Source organism: Citrus sinensis, chromosome 4, assembly GCF_022201045.2.
Source record: "Citrus sinensis cultivar Valencia sweet orange chromosome 4, DVS_A1.0, whole genome shotgun sequence".
NCBI lineage: Eukaryota > Viridiplantae > Streptophyta > Magnoliopsida > Sapindales > Rutaceae > Citrus > Citrus sinensis.
The window spans coordinates 1,631,850-1,654,105 of record NC_068559.1 but is presented as its reverse complement, the minus strand read 5'-3'; the positions used below and the strand labels follow the sequence as shown (position 1 = coordinate 1,654,105).

The 22,256-nt window shown below is 33.1% G+C and overlaps 2 protein-coding genes across 5 annotated transcripts; both read right to left on the bottom strand.

Annotated features, from left to right (window-relative positions):
• Positions 1 to 1,833: 1,833 nt before the first annotated feature.
• Positions 1,834 to 4,922, bottom strand: LOC112498934 (cation/H(+) antiporter 15-like). The gene is made up of 3 exons (XM_025100812.1): positions 4,677 to 4,922; positions 3,378 to 4,364; positions 1,834 to 3,111 (listed from the first exon to the last, which is right to left on the bottom strand). Exons 1-3 carry the CDS (start codon positions 4,920 to 4,922, stop codon positions 1,834 to 1,836), a joined length of 2,511 nt encoding a protein of 836 aa, XP_024956580.1.
• An 8,097-nt stretch (positions 4,923 to 13,019) lies between these two features.
• Positions 13,020 to 20,578, bottom strand: LOC102609513 (RNA polymerase II C-terminal domain phosphatase-like 4). Of its 4 annotated transcripts, XM_015532712.3 has the most exons (11): positions 20,241 to 20,578; positions 18,893 to 19,084; positions 18,145 to 18,351; positions 17,597 to 17,790; positions 16,719 to 16,804; positions 16,060 to 16,193; positions 15,684 to 15,864; positions 14,659 to 14,948; positions 14,133 to 14,318; positions 14,006 to 14,044; positions 13,020 to 13,715 (listed from the first exon to the last, which is right to left on the bottom strand). In XM_015532712.3, the coding sequence occupies exons 4-11, from the start codon at positions 17,788 to 17,790 to the stop codon at positions 13,371 to 13,373; spliced, it is 1,455 nt and encodes a 484-aa protein (XP_015388198.1). In that variant the 5' UTR covers positions 18,145 to 18,351; positions 18,893 to 19,084; positions 20,241 to 20,578; the 3' UTR covers positions 13,020 to 13,370. The 4 variants fall into 4 exon arrangements, with proteins under 4 accessions (XP_015388198.1, XP_015388196.1, XP_015388197.1 ...); XM_015532710.3 differs by lacking the exon at positions 18,893 to 19,084; XM_015532711.3 differs by lacking the exon at positions 18,893 to 19,084 and having other exon boundaries at positions 18,149 to 18,351.
• Positions 20,579 to 22,256: the final 1,678 nt, after the last annotated feature.

Below are 22,256 nucleotides of genomic sequence, written 5' to 3'. Positions count from 1 at the left end.
TATTGACTGCCTTCCATAAAGCAGTGTATCTACAAAGTGTTCATATGATGGTGGGAGAGATGATAACAAGATTATTGCCTTGTCTTCATCCTCAAGACTCATATTGATATCTTCAAGATCCAAGATGATCCTGTTAAAGTTATCAATGTGAGTTGCCAGAGAGCTTGCTTCCTCCATTTGCAAAGTATACAGCCTCTTTTTGGTACAAAGTCTTTTGGTTAGAGACTTCTTGGTATATAGGTCTTCAAGTTTTTTCCAGAGGTCTGCAGCAGTAATTTGGTCTCCCACTTCCCTGAGAACTCCATCTCCCAGACTCAAGATTAGTGTGCTATGAGCTTTATCTAAAGCATCTCGCATTTCTTCATCAGAAAGTTTGCTGGGTTTCTTTTCAGATCTTGGATCACCCAAAGTCTCCTCCAGCCCCTGATGAACCAACAGAGCTCTCATCTTGAGCCGCCATAGATGAAAGTCATTTTCTCCAGTGAATTTTTCTACCTCAAACTTAGAGGTTCCCATTTCTTGGATCAAAGATCAGAGATAAGGCTCTGATACCAATTTGTTGAACCTAGACCAGACTTAATATCCAATCAAGACTCTCCAGGATCTAACTGAACTCTCTAATCAAGATCTAATGAATGGTTTAATCAATTCACACAAAGAAATCACCCAGAATCAATACACAAAGAACAACAAATATAAGTGGTTCGGCTGGAGGCAGCCTACATCCACTGAAGAACAGAGCAACAACTTTTATTCAATAACCAAGAACAAGTTTCAAGTATGAAGACGAAGTTACAAGCAACACCCCCTCTGATTTCCCAGTCCCTTAGACTATTTATACTAGCTTAGAGCCCGTTACCAAGACTCCCTGTCAATCAGCTGTGATCTGGGTTTGTTAGCTAACAAACCCAGAATTCTCCCGCCTGTTTATAACTGACTTAACAGCTTCTAGGACACGTGTCGAACTCTTACAAACAACAAGCCCCAAAACGACATTCTTTTATGCCGTTCAGAGTAAGTGGAAGCACGTGACATTAACGTGCTTCACTTAAAGCTTTGGTTGACGACCAAAGTTTGTCATACAAGCTTGTATCATCTTCGGATGACATGTCGTATACCAACAGGACCACAAACTGACATGACGGTTGATCTTCTGGAAATCAATTTAAAGCTCATACTTTAACAGAAACAATGGACAATATAATTTATTAATAGAGCATAAAGATTTGAGTAATATAAAGCCACTCTTTCTTTGAAACAAATAAACATGGAGGCTGCAATTACAGGATAAATTTTCCTCAACATCACGAAGGTTGCAATTACAGGGCAATGAGCTTCAACTCCCTAACAGTCAACTCATGAACAACACAATGTCCTACATGAGTTACCTTAACAAGACGATTACGGTAGCTGTCGGAGACATGACTATCACTGAGTGAGGGAGATCAGAGCCGACACTGCGTGAGGAGAGTTGAGACTTGCTGGCTGCTGCGTGGTGAGGGAGATCGGAGCCGACACTCCGCGATGAGGAAACTTGGGAAAATTCGAGCAACGCTGGCTGTTGAATAGAGCGAGACGCGTGAGAGAGTTTGTTGCATGCGCGTGCGTGGCAAATTTTTCTCCCAAAAATCAGATTTTATACTGAGCACAAAACGCACCAGTGTTGTGCTTAAGTGTTGTGAGAATATCATTTTCCTTTGGGCTATGGGCTATCGTCCCCCTGATTGATTACTCTGTTATTTTGCCTCTTAACAAGGGTTTTATTCAAATTAAAAAGGGGAAAAAATAAAAATAAAAAGGGAGCGAAGTAAAAATGGAAGCAAAATTACAAACTCAAGGATTCAGTTTATACATTTTTAGAGTTCGTAAATCACTTGCTTCAACTTCCCCTTTACCTAATGTCCGTATATCTATATCGCAGTTTGATGAAGAGTTAGATAATGCCTTCACAGTTTTTGGCGCCTTGTTTGATGAAGAGTTAGATAATGCCTTCACAGTTTTTGGATCCTTCTTCAATATTCTCACACTTTGTATCACCAAAACAGACACCATACCTTCAGCAAAATCCGCAGAAGCAAGCATATCACCAATAATTCCAAGCTCGTCATACTCAACCCAAGGCTTTGTTTCTTCCTGCAATCGGGAGCTAAATGGTTGCTGCCTACCTACAATTACAAGGTCATTATCACTCACCAAAGAACGAAACGCATTCACTAGCTGCTTAGAGTCATTTGCATCTATCCGACGACACACTACATTTGGATTTCCAAAATTACTTGCCATGAAATCATTCATCACAACTTCATCAAGACACTTGTCGTCCTCGTCTTCCACGAGATTTTCTTCCAAGTAAATCCTAGAAAGCGTAATTCTCACACCAGGATTGCTAGACATGTGCGAAACCAATGCCATTGCCTCTCTATCATCAGGCCCCCCTATGAAGAACACTGCAACGTTGTAGCAGAAGTTGGCTGGCTTTGCTGAGTTAGAATAGTTATTCAACCTTTTATCAACAAAAATCCCAACAGTGCATGGAGCATAACCGAGGACATTATTGTTTAAACCGTGCAAGCACGCTGCTCTTCCTTCAGTTTCTTCATTTGGTGGAATGAATTGAAGAAGAATTAAAGTGATGCAGTTATCTTTAACTAGCTTGCAAATGCTCTCATGCATTGTTTCATATGGTGAAATCATTATGAAGGGCTGAATTGTGACAGCATCATTGGAGCCTTCTGCGTATTTTATAACAGCACGCATAATGTGATCTGTGGAATTAGCCATTGCTTTAGTCTTTTGGGTGCTGTAAGTCTCCACGACAGGTGCTGCTCGACCGACAAGCTCGACCAAGTGGACTACATAGGCGCATATCGGGTTCATTTCGGTTGGATTTGATGCTTTAATCAGATGAACGATGCCGCTGATATGATCTTCATCGTGAATACCGCAAAGGATTCGTAGTTCGCTGTCTGGTAACGCTGTTTGGAGCGTCCCCATGGCGATCGATTCAAGCCTTCTCTGGGGATTGTAATAGACGCTAATTAAAGGCGTAACGATTGCAGTCACAGCCAAATTCGTCAGCACCAACACACTGTAAGTCTGTACATCTATCAACTGCAAATTAATTAAAACAGGAACCATGTCTATTAGATTTCCATTACATCATTAATCTCGACGATTAGCTTGTTTTAGAAATAATCGGAGAATGACTTTTTAAACACATTGTTTATTATACAAATAAGATTTTTTAATAAACAAGTTAATTATAGAGGAAAATGTCATATTTACCAAATGTCTTCTTTGTTAATCAAGTACTCTTAACTGATGAAATTGTAATTCTTAAAAGAAAATAAATAAAGAAATAAATAATATGAATTTACCTCACGTTGTCTCCATCGCAAGAAAGTCACCAACTCACTTACACCCTTGATATTCACGAAGCAGCTGAATAAGAGAGCATTTCGGAAACTTGTTCTAAAACAAGTGGTGGCCAAAATACTAGCGACCACCTTGCCTATGTATGCTGCCATAATGATCAACTCAAGTGCGGCAAATGCCCTCCAATTATTGATTGAATATATATCAATTTGCTGGCCAACGTGAATATAGAAGAAAGGCAGGAAAAAATTTGAGAGTATGGCTTCACTTTTCTCTACCAACGCTGAGCCCAACGGTGGTCCAGCTGGTATAACTATGCCAAGCATTGCTGCCCCTATCGTGTAATTTACTCTCATGCTGTCACACGCAACTGCCATAACTAAGGCTCCAGTTAGTATTGCAACGATATAAAAATCCTTCACTGGCTTCCTCTCAGGTATTCTTCTTATAATCCACTGAATTGTTGGCCATAAAACCAAGAACGTGAACAATGACATTGCACAAAGGGAAAGCTCGATTCTGATCGCTACCGAGCGATATTTTGCTTTGCTTAAAGGTGCCATTAAGAGTCTTAGCAGTCCAACTATCTCATGAAGTAGTGCAGAGGATATGGCAAGTTGGCCTAACTCAGAATTCAGCAACTTGAGCTCACTTATAGCATCAACAAGAACAGGATAAGCGCATTTTGATGCCACAAAACTGATAGATATCCCTTGGTCATGAATTCTGGGTATCTTGTATTGTTCCCTATGACCAACTAAAAGGCTGATTAATAAAGGAACAATAAAGACGGTCAAGCTAACACTGTAGGTTTTCTTTATTGTCCTTGGAATCATACCCTTGTCCATTTTTACTGTATTTATGAAGACAAAGTAGATTCCACCAATTGTCGATGCTGCTTGAGCAAACACCATCCCTCTTCCTCCAGTAACATATGCGTCAAACATCTTGATTCGACCTAAGAAAGAAGGTCCTAAGATAATTCCACTCTGCACCGCAGGAAAATAAAGTCATCAGGTATGCAAAATTTACGTACTCAGCGTGCCTGATAGGAAAAATAAAGTCTGAGACTTCACCAGTTCAACCAACTAAATAAATCAGCACTTCTTCTCTTTAGCAAAAAATATTAATTTGTGGTTTACAAATCTTACAATATTTTATTACTTCAATTCTCATTTCATAAAAAAGAGGAAGTCCGCACGAGAGAATTATCACATAAGTGAATGATCATAAGCTAGAACAATAATTTAGAAAGGGGGGAGGGGGGAGTAAAAGGAAATTTAAAGCATATGAATACGAACCAATGTATTGCTGACAAATTTAGGTTGTTTCAAAGGTCTGAGAAGAATGTAGAGTATTTGGGAGATTGAAAAAGCCAAGCTGACTTGAAGCATCACGACAGGGAGAACAGAAGAGACAGCCTCTTCGTCAAGATTAATGCCATGGTAAGAGAACTTCGTGCTCTCGTTATATGACACACAAGTCGTGAATCTATCGTCTTCTATCCAATGCCTGTGCCTTGTGTCATTCAACAAGAAGGTACCCATTTTGTTTGCCGAGAAACTTCAAATTGGGAACTTTGTTTTCTTCTCAAGCTCCTTACATTTTGGTTTGTATAGCAGTCAAATGTATTTTCCAAACAAGTGGTTGTAACCAAAAAATTTTCTCTTTCAGGAATACAAGGAAAATGATGTATATTTAATATTCCAGGTAATTGTAGCTAATTTAAGGGTATTACATGCGGGTCTACTGGGGTCAAATCGAGATGGCAGAAATACATGCTGTTAATTCTCAAGTCCATGCTGTTAATTCTCAAGTCCATGCTGTTAATTCTCAGGTACAGAAGTGTTGAGCAGTCAACGATGTCCCCGGATGCAGGTAAAAGTGTATTTCTGCAGAAGTGTCACTCGTAGATTTGACTCCGGGACAGATTCTATATATATCGACAATAAAATTAATAAATTAAATAGATAATAGCCATAAGAATTTTGTGTTTCATTTTTCATCATTAAAATTAATAAATACGTATAATGGGCAAGGATTCCCTTGATCGAGTTTCTTCTGTAACAAAATTTGTGGATGCTTTATGAGGGTGGAGTACAAAAATAAATAAGGAAAATGCTTAGTATCTAGAAGGGCAAGTGAAACATATTTAATTAAAAAAATTAAAAATATTAATAAAAAATAATAAAAAAATAAATTTTCTTGTGCTTCTTTCGCCTTTCTAGATACCTATCAGCACTCAATAAATAATGATTTACTCACATTCAGAATGACAATATTTAGTTTGCTCTCAAAAGATTTAGAAAATATAAATTTACTCGTGAAAAGTTAGATGTAAAATGTTGTGCTTCAACCAAATAATGAGCTGTGGCAGTAATTTTTTTTTTATTTTTTCATCTTAAATTCTTTGGGTGAAAACAATACTTTCTCTGATTTCTATCGTATTTTGAGATTCCCAATTCATTTGCTAAATTTATAATCTCTCAAAATATTCTCAACACAAACTCTTATTCCTTTTCTTAACTAAAACAATTTTCTATTGTATCGCATCCACATTTCTTTTTCGTAATTCTTTTTTCTATTTACCTATACTTGGGTGAATAAATTTAAAAAATTTTGAAAAATTAATAATTTTTTGTATTACTCTATCTTAGGGTCCAGCTACCTTGCAACAGTTGCAAGGTACCAAATTTTAAAGATTTTAAATGTAAAATGAAGGTTTTGTATATTTCACTATTGTTTTTATCAAGTTTTTTGGAGCTGCTTGGTCTCTGATTAATTAAATCGACCACAAAAAAGGAAAAAAATCAGGGAGAAAAAAAATGAGAATTTTTAGAGAGGAAAGGGAAATTTGAGGTTTACATTTATTTCAAGTAAAATTGTTCTATTACGTAACAAACAGATAGTGAAAAAGACATGTAAATTGATAAGATTTTGCCACGTGTACAAACAGATAATGAAAATTAACGGGCTTTACCGGTTCCTATTTGGTTGCAAAATTGCAATAGGCCAAATGAATTGGAAAAAATGAAACTCCTCTTGGTTTTTTTCCTTTTACGTTAAAAGGAAAGAGGTGAAACAATTTGAACTCTTCATCAACATATCTTTGTAATTATCTAGGTCAAAATATTAATATTTTTAAATTAGATAAATAAGATGATTTCTTTCAATTATTAATTATTTAATATGATTAGGAAATAACTAATTATGATGTATGTAGATGTAATGGATGAAAAATTAAATCCCTTCTATAGGTCGACATTTTAAGTTAAGAGAACCCACCCATATATATAATAATTAATACTATATTACTCTTATTATTAACTTTGAAATACTTTCACTCCATTTATAATATTTTTTCTTATAAATGAGTAATTAAAAAAATATTTTTATAGTATAATATCAAGTAATTTCATTGGTAATCACGGGACAACTTCTTTTATGATTTTTTAGTACTGTGATATTTTACAATGAATCTACGGATGTTTACAATTAGGGTCCGCCTACGTTACATGTAGTGTAACGTACACTCAGCCTGTGAAATTTCATCGAGCCCCTTATACTTTCTGTTATTTATATTTTATTCATGAATATTATAAATTTTTTGAAATGTACAATTTCGTTTAACCCCTTATACACTCAATTTTATTTTATTAAAACCCTAGAGTATGAATTCGCCCCTATAATATTAAATTCTCAAAATAACCTCTATTTAATTAAAAATATAATTATTGTTAAATGAATTATAATTATAATTATTATTTTATTATAATCATAAATATTTTTTTAATAGATTATTGTTATTATTAATAACAAGAATAAAAAGCATTATAATTAATCTATTAACAATAATTAATAATATTTTTTTATTAAATTGTTAATAATAATAATAATAATAATCAATGATAATTAATATATTTATGATTATAATAAAATATGAAAGGAGAGCGGAGGCTTTTATTTTGAATAAACTAGTTCCGATTAACATATTTATGATTATAATAATATTTTTTGAGTTGTTTGGGCAAGGGGGTCTCATGCGTGTGTGGACTTTTAGGCTGCCAGGAGAGCGGAGGCTGGAAAAATACCTTGCGTTTAGATAGTGACTTGTGTGTGAGTAATAACAATTTTTATTATAAAAATAAGTTTTATACCAAATATTAAAAAAAATCTAGATAATCATTAATTATTATTATTATTAACAATTTAATAAAAAATATTATTAATTATTGTTAATAGATTAATTAATTATAATGCTTTTTATTCTTGTTATTAATAATAACAATAATCTATTAAAAAAATATTTATGATTATAATAAAATAATAATTATAATTATAATTCATTTAACAATAATTATATTTTTTAATTAAATAGAGGTTATTTTGAGAATTTAATATTATAGGGGCGAATTCATACTCTAGGGTTTTAATAAAATAAAATTGAGTGTATAAGGGGTTAAACGAAATTGTACATTTCAAAAAATTTATAATATTTATGAATAAAATATAAATAACAGAAAGTATAAGGGGCTAGATGAAATTTCACAGGCTGAGTGTACGTTACACTACATGTAACGTAGGCGGACCCTTACAATTAATATCTATTGAGACTAATCTAAATCAATTTTTATTATAGTGCAGCTTAGATTTCTACTTCCACTAATAATCAAGAGCATGCTCTACCTATATTTGTAGAAAAAAAAAAATTATCCTTACCATTTTATACGTGGGTTTGACTCCCATGACATGCCAATAGGACTCAAACCAAGACTCTCATTCTAATCTACCAAGCATGGTGTCAACTTATCTTATACAGGGGTAGATCAATCACTTTTTATTATGCTGAGCTAAATTTATGGTAAGTATTTGTGTAAATATTGATTCATGTGTAGGAGTAAAACAACAAATATATTAAGCAACACCATGTCAAAACTTTTAGTAAAACACATATATTTAATAAAAGAATAAATACATATATTTAATAAAAAGAATGACAATAATGCAATAAATAAATACATATATCTAATAAAAGAATGATAATAATGCAATAAATAAGCTTATAGTGTCAATTGTTAAATTAAAAAAATTATTTATCAATTCTTTTTATTTTAGTGATCTAGAATGTGAGATATTTGAATAGTTTGATTTAATGAAAAGAAATAAAGAATACGACCATAAAAGAAATACACCATGAAATTATGAAAAATATTATTAACTGTTAATATATCATTTTATAACTTTCTAATACTAGTGATAATGTTATATAATATATATATATATATATATATATATATATATATATATATATTGACATTTTTTTCTAGTTAGACAAAACCATAGCATTTTTTATAATAAATTCAAGTAGTACTAATTTAATTCAATTTATTTAGAGATGGCAAAAATATCTGGGTCTCACCTGGATCCACAAAGATCTAGAAAAATCTGGATTCGCACATTAAAAAAAGCGGATCCGGATATTAAAAGTTAGGATCCGTGCAGATTTGCATCCGAAAACCAGATATCCAGATCCACATTATTTTTTAATTAAATTATTTATTAAATAAAAATATATAAGTTAAATAAAAAGTAATATAATTAATTAAAAAATATATAAGCTAAATTAAATTATAAGATATATCAGGATCCTCATTATTTTATGTGGATTTGTGGTATTTTTATAATTTTATTTGTGAATTTTTGGTTGTGTTCGACTTGAATTCATGTTATTTTTTATGTTTAATTTATGTCGTGGTATTTTTATTTGTGAATTTATGGTATTGTATGTTACTCTAGGTATTGAATTGTTAATTATTGAATTAGGATTAGATTTTATTTGATATTATTAGGTAAGTTATTAAATTTTAAATTATATTTTCAAATTGTTACATTTTAATTTATGTGGATCTGGATATCTGGGATATCCGCGCGCAATCTGTGCAGATATTACTTGCGTCCGGATCCGCATATTTTTTTGTGGATTCATATGCAAATCCAAATATGAAAAATATTAATATGGATCCAGATCTGGATGCACTCACATCCGGATCCAGATCTGGATTTTGCCATCCTTAAATTTATTCCATAAATATATGACATAATTAGTACATAAAACAACTCTCTAACTCTAATTGGAAAAGAAAGAGTTGAATTGGGGATATATTTAAAAGTAAAATAAAAATATATTATTATTATAAACGAAATTTTCTAGCTTAGGTCTGCCGCGAATCTTATGAATTTGGAATAAATTTTGATTATTGTAGGAGTAGGCATAACCAATTAACAATCAAAACGTGGAAATATTAGAATAGTAATCACACAATTTAGTCTAGTTTGCCCTCTTACTTTATCTTTCAAATGTAACCACTTACCTTAGTGTACCTCACATTATAATGCCATTGTTATAAGAAAATAAATAAATAAATACATGAGTTATAATTAATCATTTCACTATTGAGACAAAATTTTATTAAGTAAGAGTGTTCTCATATGTATGTCTAAAACACTTATATTTTCGAAAATATCTCACATAACAATAAAGAGTTAGGGAATTTTAATCTCACCCAAAATCCAACGAGTAAAAATATTAAACAAATGATAAGTAGAAAATAGATAGAGAAAAAAATCAATCACACATTATAAAAATTTACATGGAAAATTGTTATACCTGAGATAAATCACGGTCACTAAGGACGACGAGAGAAAAATTCACAATGTAAAAAATTATTATAATCAGTCTAATATTTTCTTCACACCAAAATTCCAATAACACACAATCTCTCAGTAGACCTATCGTTTCTCTTAAATTAGAAGCTGTCTACTTGCAGAGAAATTGATTGTTATGTTATGCTAACAAATGAACTCAATCTCCTTATATGTAGTGATTGTTTCTTATAAGAAAAATATTCATTTTCTTATGTAAGTTATATTCCTCGTTGAATAAATTAAGTTCCAAAGGGACATTACTTATTACTAAAATAGAAATTCTCCTAAAGAGGAAAATATTTTAAAAAATTCTTATTGAAAAAATGAGACATATTTCATAATAACAAGAAGTTTAAAATAATTTATTTCGGTAAATTTAGTATTTCATATATGGAATTCTGAATTCAACATTAATAGGCTTGACAGTTTCTTGTATGAATTTTGCGGTTGTGAATTTTTTGCTCTTAACTCTGGAATTTGCATCGTTTCGATGGCTAAAGGAAAAAATTGCCCACGATGAAAAGGTCATTTTAGGGCGCCCATGAAGATGTTTGGTTTGATTTTTAATGTGCATAATCTGGGTTGTTATAAGGAACTGCAAAGGTGAAGAAATGAGAAAATAAAAAACGAAGTGTGGAGTAATAATAGGAAGGAAGAAAAATAGTAAGTTGATTTCCTTTTAATGAAACCTTTTCATCCGGTTGCACTTTTGTTCTGGAGCATTTATTACTAGCGTTAGATTTCTGTCCTTAAATCCAACGGTTCAGCACGGTTAGTTGTTAGTAATAGAATGTGTAACATAGCAAGGTCCATACATATATGTATGTATATATGTGTGTGTGTGTGTGTGTGTGTGCATGTGGAGATTTGTCATTGGTTGGAGTAGGAAGTTGATACGACGTTGACAAATGACATGGCAGTTCTAGAGCACGCAAGACGTTTTTAAAAAAGATGACGGGAAATTCTTACTTTGTGTTTTCATAACAGTAAAAAAATTTCATCATCTAACAAGCTTTACCAATCTTCTTTGAATATCATCTTGCTGTCAACTGAGAGTGTTTCGCGCTCCGCCATCTTTTGTGTTCAAGACGTGAGCAATACAATCCCGTTATCATCTTCATTCGAATTTGTTTTCACAGCATGGCTTCATGTGCTTCTGCAGTATTATGACCAAATTATTGTTCAATGTTGTTTTTCAAAATCGCTGTTTCCATGAAGCAAAAATGAGAATCAAAATTATTGTTCAATGTTGTTTTTCAAAATCGCTGTTTTGCATGAAGTAAAAATGAGAATCAAAATGTTATTTTGAAATTTATTTTTAAAATTTAAAAATATATTCAGTATTATTTTAAAAAATAATCTTTAAAATAAGAAAAAGTAAAACATATTCGGTAGGATTATTTTAAAGAATTATTTTTAGAATAATTTTCATAAACTTAAAATTAAACAATGTATAATCATTTTCATTATTTAATTAGTTTGATTATTTTAATTTAAAAAACAAATTAGGTGATCTTGTTAATTTTTTTGTTTAAAGAAAAATGATAAACTCTTCATATTTAATTTAGTTAATATATTAAAACATAAACATTATAATGTATATAAAAAAAAGATTATTACCAGATAAATTGATTTTTTGATAATAATAATAGTAGTAGTAGTAGTAGCAGCAACAGTAGTGGTAGTAGTGATAGTAGTAGTAGTAATAGTAATGGTGATGGTAATAGTAGTAGTAGTGGTAGTAATAGTAGTGATACTAATGGTAGTAGTGGTAGTAGTGGTAATGGTGGTGGTGGTGGTGGTAGTAGTAATAGTAGTAGTCTAGTGGTAGTAGTGGTAGTAGTAGCAGTATTGTTAGTAGTGGTAGAAGTAGTAGTAATAATGGTGGTGGTACTAGTAGTAGTAGTGGTAGTAGTAATAATGATACTAGTGGTAGTAATAGTAGTAGTAGTGGTAGTGGTAGCAGTGGTAGTAGCAGTAGTAGTCGTAGTCGTAGTCGTAGTCATAGTAGTAGTAGTAATAGTAGTAGTAGTAGTGGTAGTAGTAGTAGTAGTAGTAGTGGTAGTAGTAGTGATAATAGTAGTAGTAGCAGTGGTAGTAGTGGTAGTAGCAGTGGTAGTAGTGGTGGTAGTGGTGGTGTTAGTAGTAGCGTGGTAGTAGTAGTAGTAGTAGTGGTAGTAGTGGTAATAATAGTAGTAGTGGTAGTAGTAGTAGTGGTAGTGGTGGTAGTAGTCGTAGTGGTAGTAATAATTGTAGTGGTAGTGGTAGTAGTAGTGGTGGTGGTAGTAGTAGTGGTAGTTGTAGTGGTAGTGATAGTAGTACTGGTAGTGGTAGTAGTAGTAGTAGTAGTACTGGTAGTGGTAGTAGTAGTAGTAGTAGTAGTGGTAGTGGTAGTGGTAGTGGTAGTAGTGGTAGTAGTAGTAGTAATGTTGTTATAAAATTTTCTAGAAGAAATAATAATAATAATAATGTTGTTGGTATCATTATTATTATTGAGAGATGGTGGAAGAAAATTGCTCATTTTAAAACTTAATATTTATTGTGAAACAAGAAAAATTATTTTCTTATTTCATTTGATAAAAGTGTAAAATAAATTTTATATTTTTAAACATTTTTTTAGAAATAATCTACCGAATATATATTTAGCATTTTCTAAATTTAGAAAATAAAAAACAGACATTGAGAACAATATCCGAACCATCCACGACGCCATCTACTTTTCTAAGGAAAGGGGGTGACAAAATTTGAGAATTCAATCCAATTTATTAAGATAATTGACTATGAAGTTTCAACTTTCAAGTGCTATCTGTTTGGTTTGATTTGAAATCTGAAAATAAGGCCTTAGAAAAAGTTTTAAGATGTGTCATTTGAGCTTCCATTATCCAGAAATTTTTTCACTATTATGAATACCTGCCGATAAACGACTTCTACAAATCAAGTAAAGAATTCTAATTCAGCTATACAAACTTCTGCTGCTTAAAACATTAAGAGACTACGATCAAGGAAACGCCGCTTTTTACATCTCATAGTCAAAGTGAACCAAAATGCAGTTGAGGTTTCTGTCACATTTCTATATGTCAACAATTAGCAGCTATAAACACGCAGAAAATTTAACAGAAGAACAGCATCGCAGCAAAACTATCATAAGCTTTCCAGTTTCCGTAATCTAGCTGAGTTATCTCGAGTGTTGTGACAAACTCTACTGATAATTTCCCATGTCAGCAATTCATCAACACTTGCTACATACATAAAGATTCACTGCAGGGTTAGCAGCTACATAAATCTTTCCGTTATTGATCCTTCATTTGTTTCGCATGAAAGTTCTCTTCAGGTTTGTTTTGTTTCACAGGAAAGTTCTCTTCGGGTTGCCTTTGCCACAAAAAGTTGGCTGTCTCTATCCACCTTGGATCCACCAAAAACTTAGCTTCCTTTGCTGCCCAGCGAGACTTTTCTGTTCGAGCATCTGTTGAAACCACATGTGTCACTGATGGATCAAGTTCTATCAAGCACGTGGCTCCTAACTGCTCCGCCATCTTCCATAGATAGTGAGTATCTGCTGGGAATTTAGTTGGAAAAACATGACTGAAGACAAGTTTACACCCCTTTAAGACTTCCCCCCGGACCATTTTGAGCACCTGCCAGCAAGATATGATGATCAAAAGTCCTCATAAACGTAGATCTTCCTATTGGAGTTAGTGTGCAAATAAATGGAGTTCTATAACTGAGAAATGACTTTCATAAACCAACATTTATACATGAGATAATAAATCAATTTGCAATGACAGAAAACAGATTCATTGGAATTAGATTGCATATGAAGACCAAAAAACAAAAAAAGTCATGGTAAATATCACTCATAGAAGAATATTAAGGACCCAACCGATACTGGTCATGATCACTGTCAATCATCCAAGAAATGTCTTACCTGCCTCACATCTCTGCCAGCAAGATCGTTCGCAAGTTCCTACAAAATGATTTCCAGTAAATAGAGTCAAGCACCTAAACAAACAATATCGAATTTCATCAACAACTGCTGAGGAAGAGAGATGTACATCGAAGAAAATATTGTGGATTCGCTTGAGAACTTTAAGAACAGATGCAAGTGCACCCTCTAGCTCACTTTCATCACTCCTCAACTGAGATAGAGATTGACAGTGGTAGCCAAATTGGCGACAACTTGAAGCAAAGAAATGATATCTTTCCATCAGTATCAAATTGTCTCTGTGCTTCGTCCATGCCTACATAATGGACGTCATCACGAAAATGATTCAGATAGACACCATCATTTCATTTCAGAAAAGTTCAAGTCAAAAAGGAAATCAACAATTCTTCAGCATGTTTTGTATATTTTGAACTCCCTTTAATATTTGCAAGAAAAAAAAGAATAGCCATGCAATTACCCCCAAGCAAATCATAGAAAAGGGGGAAAAATTTACTAGCTCAAAATTAATAGGCTCCCCAAGTATTATTCAGATGTACATTATAACAATTCTCATCACTTTATTGTGATGATTTATTACCGTACAGATAACAACAGATAGGAAATTTAGGTAGGAAATTTAGGAGGTTGAAACTTACGTTTTCTGTGTCATCAAGAATCAGAACAGCACTTTCTTGCCCCAGTACCACATCAAGGCCCTTCTGATGTCTTTGAGTGCCATCATCTCGTGAAATCACTCTAGCATTGAAGTACTCTCTGCTGGGATCAAGCAACTTAGCCATTTCTAAGGCATAAGGCCTGTCACCCATAGTGTATATGTACATCTCAAACATTTCACTTGCTTCTTTCAAAAATGTGTGGACAAATGGCCTCAATTTCGTCATCATATTCATAAATGCCAACATAAAGAGGCTCCCTTTTGAAACATCTACTTGTTTCACAACAAAATGAAAAACATAAAGCATTAAGAAGCCAATAAAACCCATATTGTGGAATATGATAATCCGACACAGCAAAACTTATAACCAACAAATATGTTGGTGAGCTCATCATTCAAAACATAATTGCAAAAACAAACCATGATGAAGTCAAAAGCAAAGTTGATAGCTAAGATTCTCAATAAGAGCTCGTATTAAATTTGCAGGACTGACTAACACAAAGCATAATCCTACTTCTGAATTAAATTCTGTCATACTCTTCAATTCATCATTGATTTAAAGGATCCTACCATAACCTTCATCTTATCTGCTCTTCCATGCACCTAATAATGGTTCTAATTACCCCTCTCGGCCTTTTTTTCAAGCAATAACAAGCTGGTCTATCCTTTTCTTTGGATTTAAATAGTTGCTTCCATGCTCATACTAGCAACATCATCACAATTGCTACTACAGTTAAGACAACCTAGAAGTGTCGAACTTTAGCTTTTGTAACTACTATTTCTCTCATTCTTTTCTTAATGCCAAAGAATTTTTATTTGTTAAGCCTTTTTACTTGTAGATTAGCTTATTCTTCTGAATAAAAAATCAAAAGTTAGAATTAAACCAATGATGTGAAACATTGAATAAAAATAATCAAAATTTAGAATTAAACGAACAATGTGAAACAAGAAAACAGTGCCTAATATGCCAATTATGGAATCATATATTAAGCTATTACTATCTACCTTGAAGAGAATCTGCTTGGCTCTTCAAGTAATCCTCCTCCGGAGTCAAATGGAGAAGCAAAGTCGAGTTAAGTAGCGTGTGATCAAGGTCAAGTATTAAATAAAGCTTTCTATGACGTAACAAATGCTTCATATCTGTGTTCCGCAAACGATCAATTTCATCATTTCCAAGCCTTAGGCCCTACAAGAAAAGTAGTTACTACAACTCATTAATCAAGTTAAAAGTAATAGAGAGCATATTACACTTTGCTAGTATAGTCATGTTTTCATATACCGATATGGAATACCCTGGAAGATAAAATGAGAGAGAAAGCACAGTCAACAATCAGGGTTCGTGATTCTACAAGTACTTGTTGGTAATCTCTGAAAAGTATACCTTACATATGTAACTGAATGTGACACCAGATTCCTCTTCCAACCTTTTTCCACACCTGTAACACATGCCCCCAAGGGATCCCGGATGTGGACAGTTATCCATTTCTAAGGACACTTCTGCACAATACAACATGTCTGCTCCAATTCAATCCAGCCAATTGAGTGTTTGAATTAATAAAAGTAAACCTAAAATGAAGGAGTGCATGATGTACTAAGACATTATATCATGCCATTCCAATAAAAGTGGTTTCTACGTGATACAGTGAGGCACACATATCTTGGACAGCTTAAAGATTAATGCAGTGAAATACAGAAAAAAAAAACCAATTACTACTTGGATTAGTCTATTACCAATAGTTCAAACTCAACCAGGTGGACATGTTGATTGAGGTTTACAATTCCTTTGAAGTCCTATATATCCCATTTCTCCAAAACAAATGTTTTCTCATATCCTTGGGCATCTATCAAGTTCAGTAGTTTAAACATACCACCTGAGAAAACTAAAATAATGAATGCAAATCACATGACTTCATGATTTATCTCCTGCAAAGGGTGGGTTGTCTATCCAAAACCGCTCACAGTGTTGCACCGTTAATTAGGCAACTCTCCAACAGTTCATCCAGTGGATAAAAATAGATCACATACATGGAAAAAGTTTACCTGTCTTTTCTTCAAGATTTCCAAGTAAGGTTGGCCCCGGACGCTCCTGTATGGTTTCAACTATCTGCGTCTTGCGCCTTTTTATCCTGTAAGTTAATTCATATAAGCAATGATTGAAGAAAATAACAGGGAAAAGGACAAAGAAAAAGTGAATACATTTCTTCCCTATGACTTCTATAACCAGTGTAAGTAAATATGTATCGATATATAACCCAATAAAAAGGTAGTATTATCAAAAGATTATTATTTGGCCCCACATCCAATCTTCATCCCCCCAAACATTTCCAAATGGTCAGATAGCTTATCAATTTGCTCTCAAAATAAAAAAAATTAAAGCAACCTTAGAATCTCTCCCTATTCAAAATGAATTTAAGCATGTGATAGCAGTTATGTATAAGAGTAGAATTGAACTAAAATATGTTAGATATGTAAACTCAACAGGAAATGATCGAATGGAAGATCAATAATTTGGACAGGCACATCATATATCAGTACAATAGGTTAAAACTTCCACAAAAATGAAAAATATAACAAATATCAATGAAATTCGACGAACCCTGATGAATTACACCATTCATATAGAATGAGAAAAAGCTACAATAAGAAAAGAAAGAAGCATTTTACCATAAAAATGCTCCAAGTAAAAGAGTACTCATGTTGCAATAATGGCAATACAACTAGTATGCACATGCAAAAGGATGTCATATTGATCTCAAACCAGAGACAAAATCATGTTGATATGCATCCAACTTCTACCTTGCCTTTTATGATTAATATACATAACCATTAACTCAAACAGCTGACACACCAACAAAACATGCCCTAAAAAAGGTTAATCAGTTAAATTCATTCATAACCCAAAAGGAACTATAAACTACCTTTCGAGGTCTTTGTCATCCCTGGCTTCCTCATTCTCAGCTTCCTCGTCGATAGACTCTTCGTCCTCATCTTTATCTTCAGCTTCTTTTTCTGGAGACGACCCTAACGAATTAGAATCAAGCTCAGCATCAAGAAATGCAGCAAAGTCATCACTGCTGGATGAGTTTACTGGAGAATCAGTCGCGAGGCTCATCTGAGTTATTCATCAAACACAACATTGTAATCTAAATGTTGAAATATTAAAGTTGGAGAACAAAAGGTACAACCTACAAACTATAACACACACAAAAGGCAGGGAAAAAAAATTCTGACACATTATTTTCCAACTATCAATATTTCTTTTCAATTATTAATATTCAAGTTTTTTTTTTAAAAAAAATAAAAGAATGGCACTGTTTTTCTTTAACCTTAACCCTCAGTTTCACTCAAGAAAAATGAAAATCTCCATTTTCATGGCAATTAAATGGTGGTAAACGGAAAGCCCATGCAAAAAACATTATTTTTTTCTTTAGAATAAAGTTAATAATGTTAATGTAGAGGGGCTTACTTGCCTCACGGTGTGGCCGCTCAGCTGAGAGATGCAAGAGGGTTGATCGATTTGGTTTCTTTGGCGGTCGATTTTGGCTGGACAAGAGTGAGAGGGAGAAGAGAGACTGTTAATACTATGAAGATTAAAATATTTGGATAGGAACTGGCTGCATTCTAATCATGACCCGGGATTTGACTGTAGAGCCCACCAATTGTTCGCCGCCACCTGGTATCAAAAACATAAAAATAAGTGAAATGCTTAGTATTGTAAATATTATTTAACAAACAACGTAGAAAAGCTAAAACCCACTATAAAAATTCATAAATAAGCAAAGGTTATGAATGAATTTAACTGATTAACCTTTATTAAGGCATGATTTGTTGGTGTGCCATCTGTTTTGAGTTAATGGTTATGTGCATTAATCATAAAAAGCGAAATAGAAGTTATATGCATATCAACATGATTTTGTCTCTGGATTGAGATCAATATGACATCCTTTTGCATGTCATATAGGTGATAATGCAGATATAAACAATCCAATTATATCATGAATTATTGCTGTAGACATTGTAAGTTGCCCTAACTCCGACTTTAATAAATTGAGCTCACTAGTGGCGTCCACAACAACAGCAAAAGAAGATATCGACGCAAGAGAACTACGATAGTAATAGAACCTTCCCTTATGGATTCCAGGAATGTGGTCTCTTAACATATGAGAAATTAGAAGGCTGATTAATAAAGGAACAAACAAAGCAGTCATACTAACACTCCAAGTTTTCTTTACTGTCCTTATAAGCATAGCCTTGTCCATTTTTAATGTATTTATGAAGACAAAATATATTCCCCCAATTGTCGATACTGTATGAGCAAACACCATCCCTCTTGCTTGAGTTCTTACGGTCCGATATCAAAACATCTTGATTCGACCTAAGAAAGAAGGTCCTAAGATAATTCCACCCTGTGCCACAGAAAAATAATGTCCACTCAATATGAATACATGATATGCTACTAGAGGCAAAAATTTTACCAATTCAACCAACTAGTGCCTAAGATTCTCTTCCGCAGACATCTACATTTTAAAAAATGCAATATGTCTGCATTTTGTAAAATGCGATGGAATTGGAGTTACAGATTGCAGTATTGCATACAATCCTCTGATTCACATTTCATAAATGTAAAGAAGTCTGCACCAGAAAATTTCATAAAATTGAGTAAATAGTAATCATCAAAAATACGAATTTCATTTGATTCAAAGGTCTGGGAAGAAAGTAAAGTATTTGGGAGATTGAAAAAGCCAAGCTGACTTGAAGCATCACAACGGGGAGAACAGAAGAGATAATCCGCTTGTTAAGATTAATGCCATGGTAAGAGAATTTCGCCCTCCAGTTATATACCAAGCAAGAAGTGAAATTGCGCTAGTTAACGCAAAACTACCGATTGTATTTGCCAAACTAAAATTCTTTTTAGTTTGGAGAGTGTTTCAATTTCATTTTGTCTTGACGAAAAAAATGAAATAAGAGAAATTTGGTCAAAATTTTCATCTACTTTTTTTTTTCCTGATGACCAGCTCAATGTTGAGGACTTGAGGGTAAAACTAAAGGTGGGCGTCGGTTCGGCATAGGAGAAAACCGAAATTTTTCTGTTCGGCTTGAAAATTTCAAAAGCCGAATAACACTAAAATAAAATAATAACCGAACCAGAACTGATGGGTTCGGTTCAGTAACAGTTCTGATTAAAGGTACTGTAATAGATCGGACCTGGGGAATCTCCTCTCTGCAACAACAAATATATGGTTTTTCACCATTTTTATTGAATGCACAGAACACAATCACACAACTCAATTAGCTGTGAAGAAAAACTAAACATAAAAAATTTACAGCAAACACACACGCATACACACACGCATACATACATACATACATACATACACGCATACATACATACATACATACATACATATATATATTCTCCATGCATAATTACGCTGCAAAAACGGACATCAGCAAAAATGAGTGTGTATAAAAGCAAAAACAAAATCATGTTGCAGGGTGATTTTGATCTATTAATAGAATGCACTCCAATTAAAATTACGAAATGAAACCAAATTAAAGTACCTGCGAGCTGTAATACGCAGTGAGGGGCTTAGAGAACTTGGTGACCAGTGACCACAACAGAGTCAACAACCTTGAAGGAAGCGGCAGCGGCAGTGACCACAGCCGAGCCAGAGCGAAGCAGCAGCAGCAGCAGCAGTGGACATAAAGGAAGCAGCGATGGCTGCTAGATCGTGAAGCCAGAAGGAAGCAAAGACAGTTATCTGCAGGCGGCAGCAAGGTCAGAAGAAATCGGCAGCGGCAGCAGCTCCAGAAGGAAGCGGCAGCGAAATTCGGCAGATTTTTGGGTTAGAATTTAGAAAATAGAAATTAGGGTTCAAATATATGTTGTGTGTATAACTTTACCTGTTTTCAGAGTAATAAAAATGCTATTGGAAATTGGTTTGGTTTCGGTTCTGAAATTTTGAACCAAAAATCGAACCGAGTGGTTGGATTCGGTTTCGGATTAAACTATTTGGATTTTTAATTAGAATTTACCGAATCAAAATAAAAAAATGTAAAAGGTTACAACAAAAAATAACTGGACGAGGAAAAAAAAAACTAAAAGAGAATTCAAATTGGTAGTTTAGCTGTTCAAATTCCTTACATTTTGTTTTGAATAATGCTCAATTGTATTTCTCAAATAATTAGTAGTTACAATTTTTTTTTAAGGAATAGAAAGAAAATTATGTAGATTTAGTTTCCAAATAATTTTAGTTAATTGGAGTTAAAGTCTTTCATTTCTTAAAATTTAAGATGATGAAATATATATATATATATATATATATATATATATATATATATATATATATATATATATATATATATATATATATATCAATTTTAATCTATGACTTTTCATTTGCTTCTTTTTTTCCCCAACCATAAAAATTCTTAACTCTCTCAAACAAAAATTATTTACTCTCTCTGATTGTTAACCTCACAACCCTTTGTTTCATTTATTTTTCCTCTCTACATATCATTTGAAAGCACAAAATTATTAATTTTAACCACCAGAACTCGTCGTCCCCCACCGAAAAATTCATCAAACACAAGTCTAACAAAAAAATTTGTGATTATGCTTGTCTATTGACAACGGCATTACTACCAAATTGTGTGTTTGCTTCAATATGATTTGGAATCAATTAATTTGTTATACATGGTATTAGAAATTTTACTTCAAATCTCAACTCTAGATTTGATTGGTAAAAAGATTTACCACACAGTCATAGCCCATTTAAGTTTTTTCCCCCTGCAAGAGTGAATGATCGAATGGTTTAAAGAACTCTTTTAGTAAAGGCCAGTTCAACGTGAAAGTGAATTCAAGAAAACATATCTATTTGAGAATATAGGGAATGAAATTTAGTTGACTCATGAGTCATGAGATGATTGCTTGCAATGTTCATATTTTAGGGCAGTTAATATTTGGATTAAGTATTTGCTAATAACTTTTATTGCCAATATATATGACAACAATAAAAGAACTGAGCAGTTCTAAGTTATCAAATTTATAATCTTAAGTACATGAAAAAGGATGTGCAAATGGGAACATGATCTCTACTCTATATTATGAATTCAAATAAAGAAAGAGAAAATAATAGTAATTTTGAGCAAACAAATAGAAACTTTCCCTTATGCTTTTTAACATTTATAGTATTAGGTCATAATTAATATGAGAATTTGCTTTAAGTGGTCTATAAAATAAGTCCAAAACAACTTAATAAGACAAAATGACAAGCAATTTGGACTTCTTTAACCAATGAAACAAGTTGGTTGCTTCAATCTTCCTCATCAATGACTTTGGTGCTCAACTCCTTCAGTCATCCTAGAAGGATTTCAACAACAATGCTGCACAAAACTAACAATAAAAGAAAATAAGAGGGGAAATGAATGAAAACAACAACGAAGAAAAATAAGTAGTATCAATGGTCTGCAGAATACAACTTAAGCCTATAGCTTGAGGCAATCACTATGCACAATAAAACTCAAATCACAGATACAAGTGAAGAACTAAAAGCCAAAACAACTTCATATATGAGT

What these genes read in the sequence shown, in the direction of transcription:
- LOC112498934 (XM_025100812.1), bottom strand. Translation starts at nt 4,922, where the DNA reads ATGGGTACCTTCTTGTTGAATGACACAAGGCACAGGCATTGGATAGAA. An exon ending in AATTTGTCAGCAATACATTG is followed by an intron (nt 4,365 to 4,676) that starts GTTCGTATTCAT and finishes CCTGCGGTGCAG; the next exon opens with AGTGGAATTATCTTAGGACC. An exon ending in TGCGATGGAGACAACGTGAG is followed by an intron (nt 3,112 to 3,377) that starts GTAAATTCATAT and finishes ATTAATTTGCAG; the next exon opens with TTGATAGATGTACAGACTTA.
- LOC102609513 (XM_015532712.3), bottom strand. Translation starts at nt 17,790, where the DNA reads ATGAGCCTCGCGACTGATTCTCCAGTAAACTCATCCAGCAGTGATGAC. An exon ending in CATTCAGTTACATATGTAAG is followed by an intron (nt 15,865 to 16,059) that starts GTATACTTTTCA and finishes CTTTTCTTGTAG; the next exon opens with GGCCTAAGGCTTGGAAATGA. An exon ending in TCCACAATATTTTCTTCGAT is followed by an intron (nt 14,045 to 14,132) that starts GTACATCTCTCT and finishes ATCATTTTGTAG; the next exon opens with GAACTTGCGAACGATCTTGC.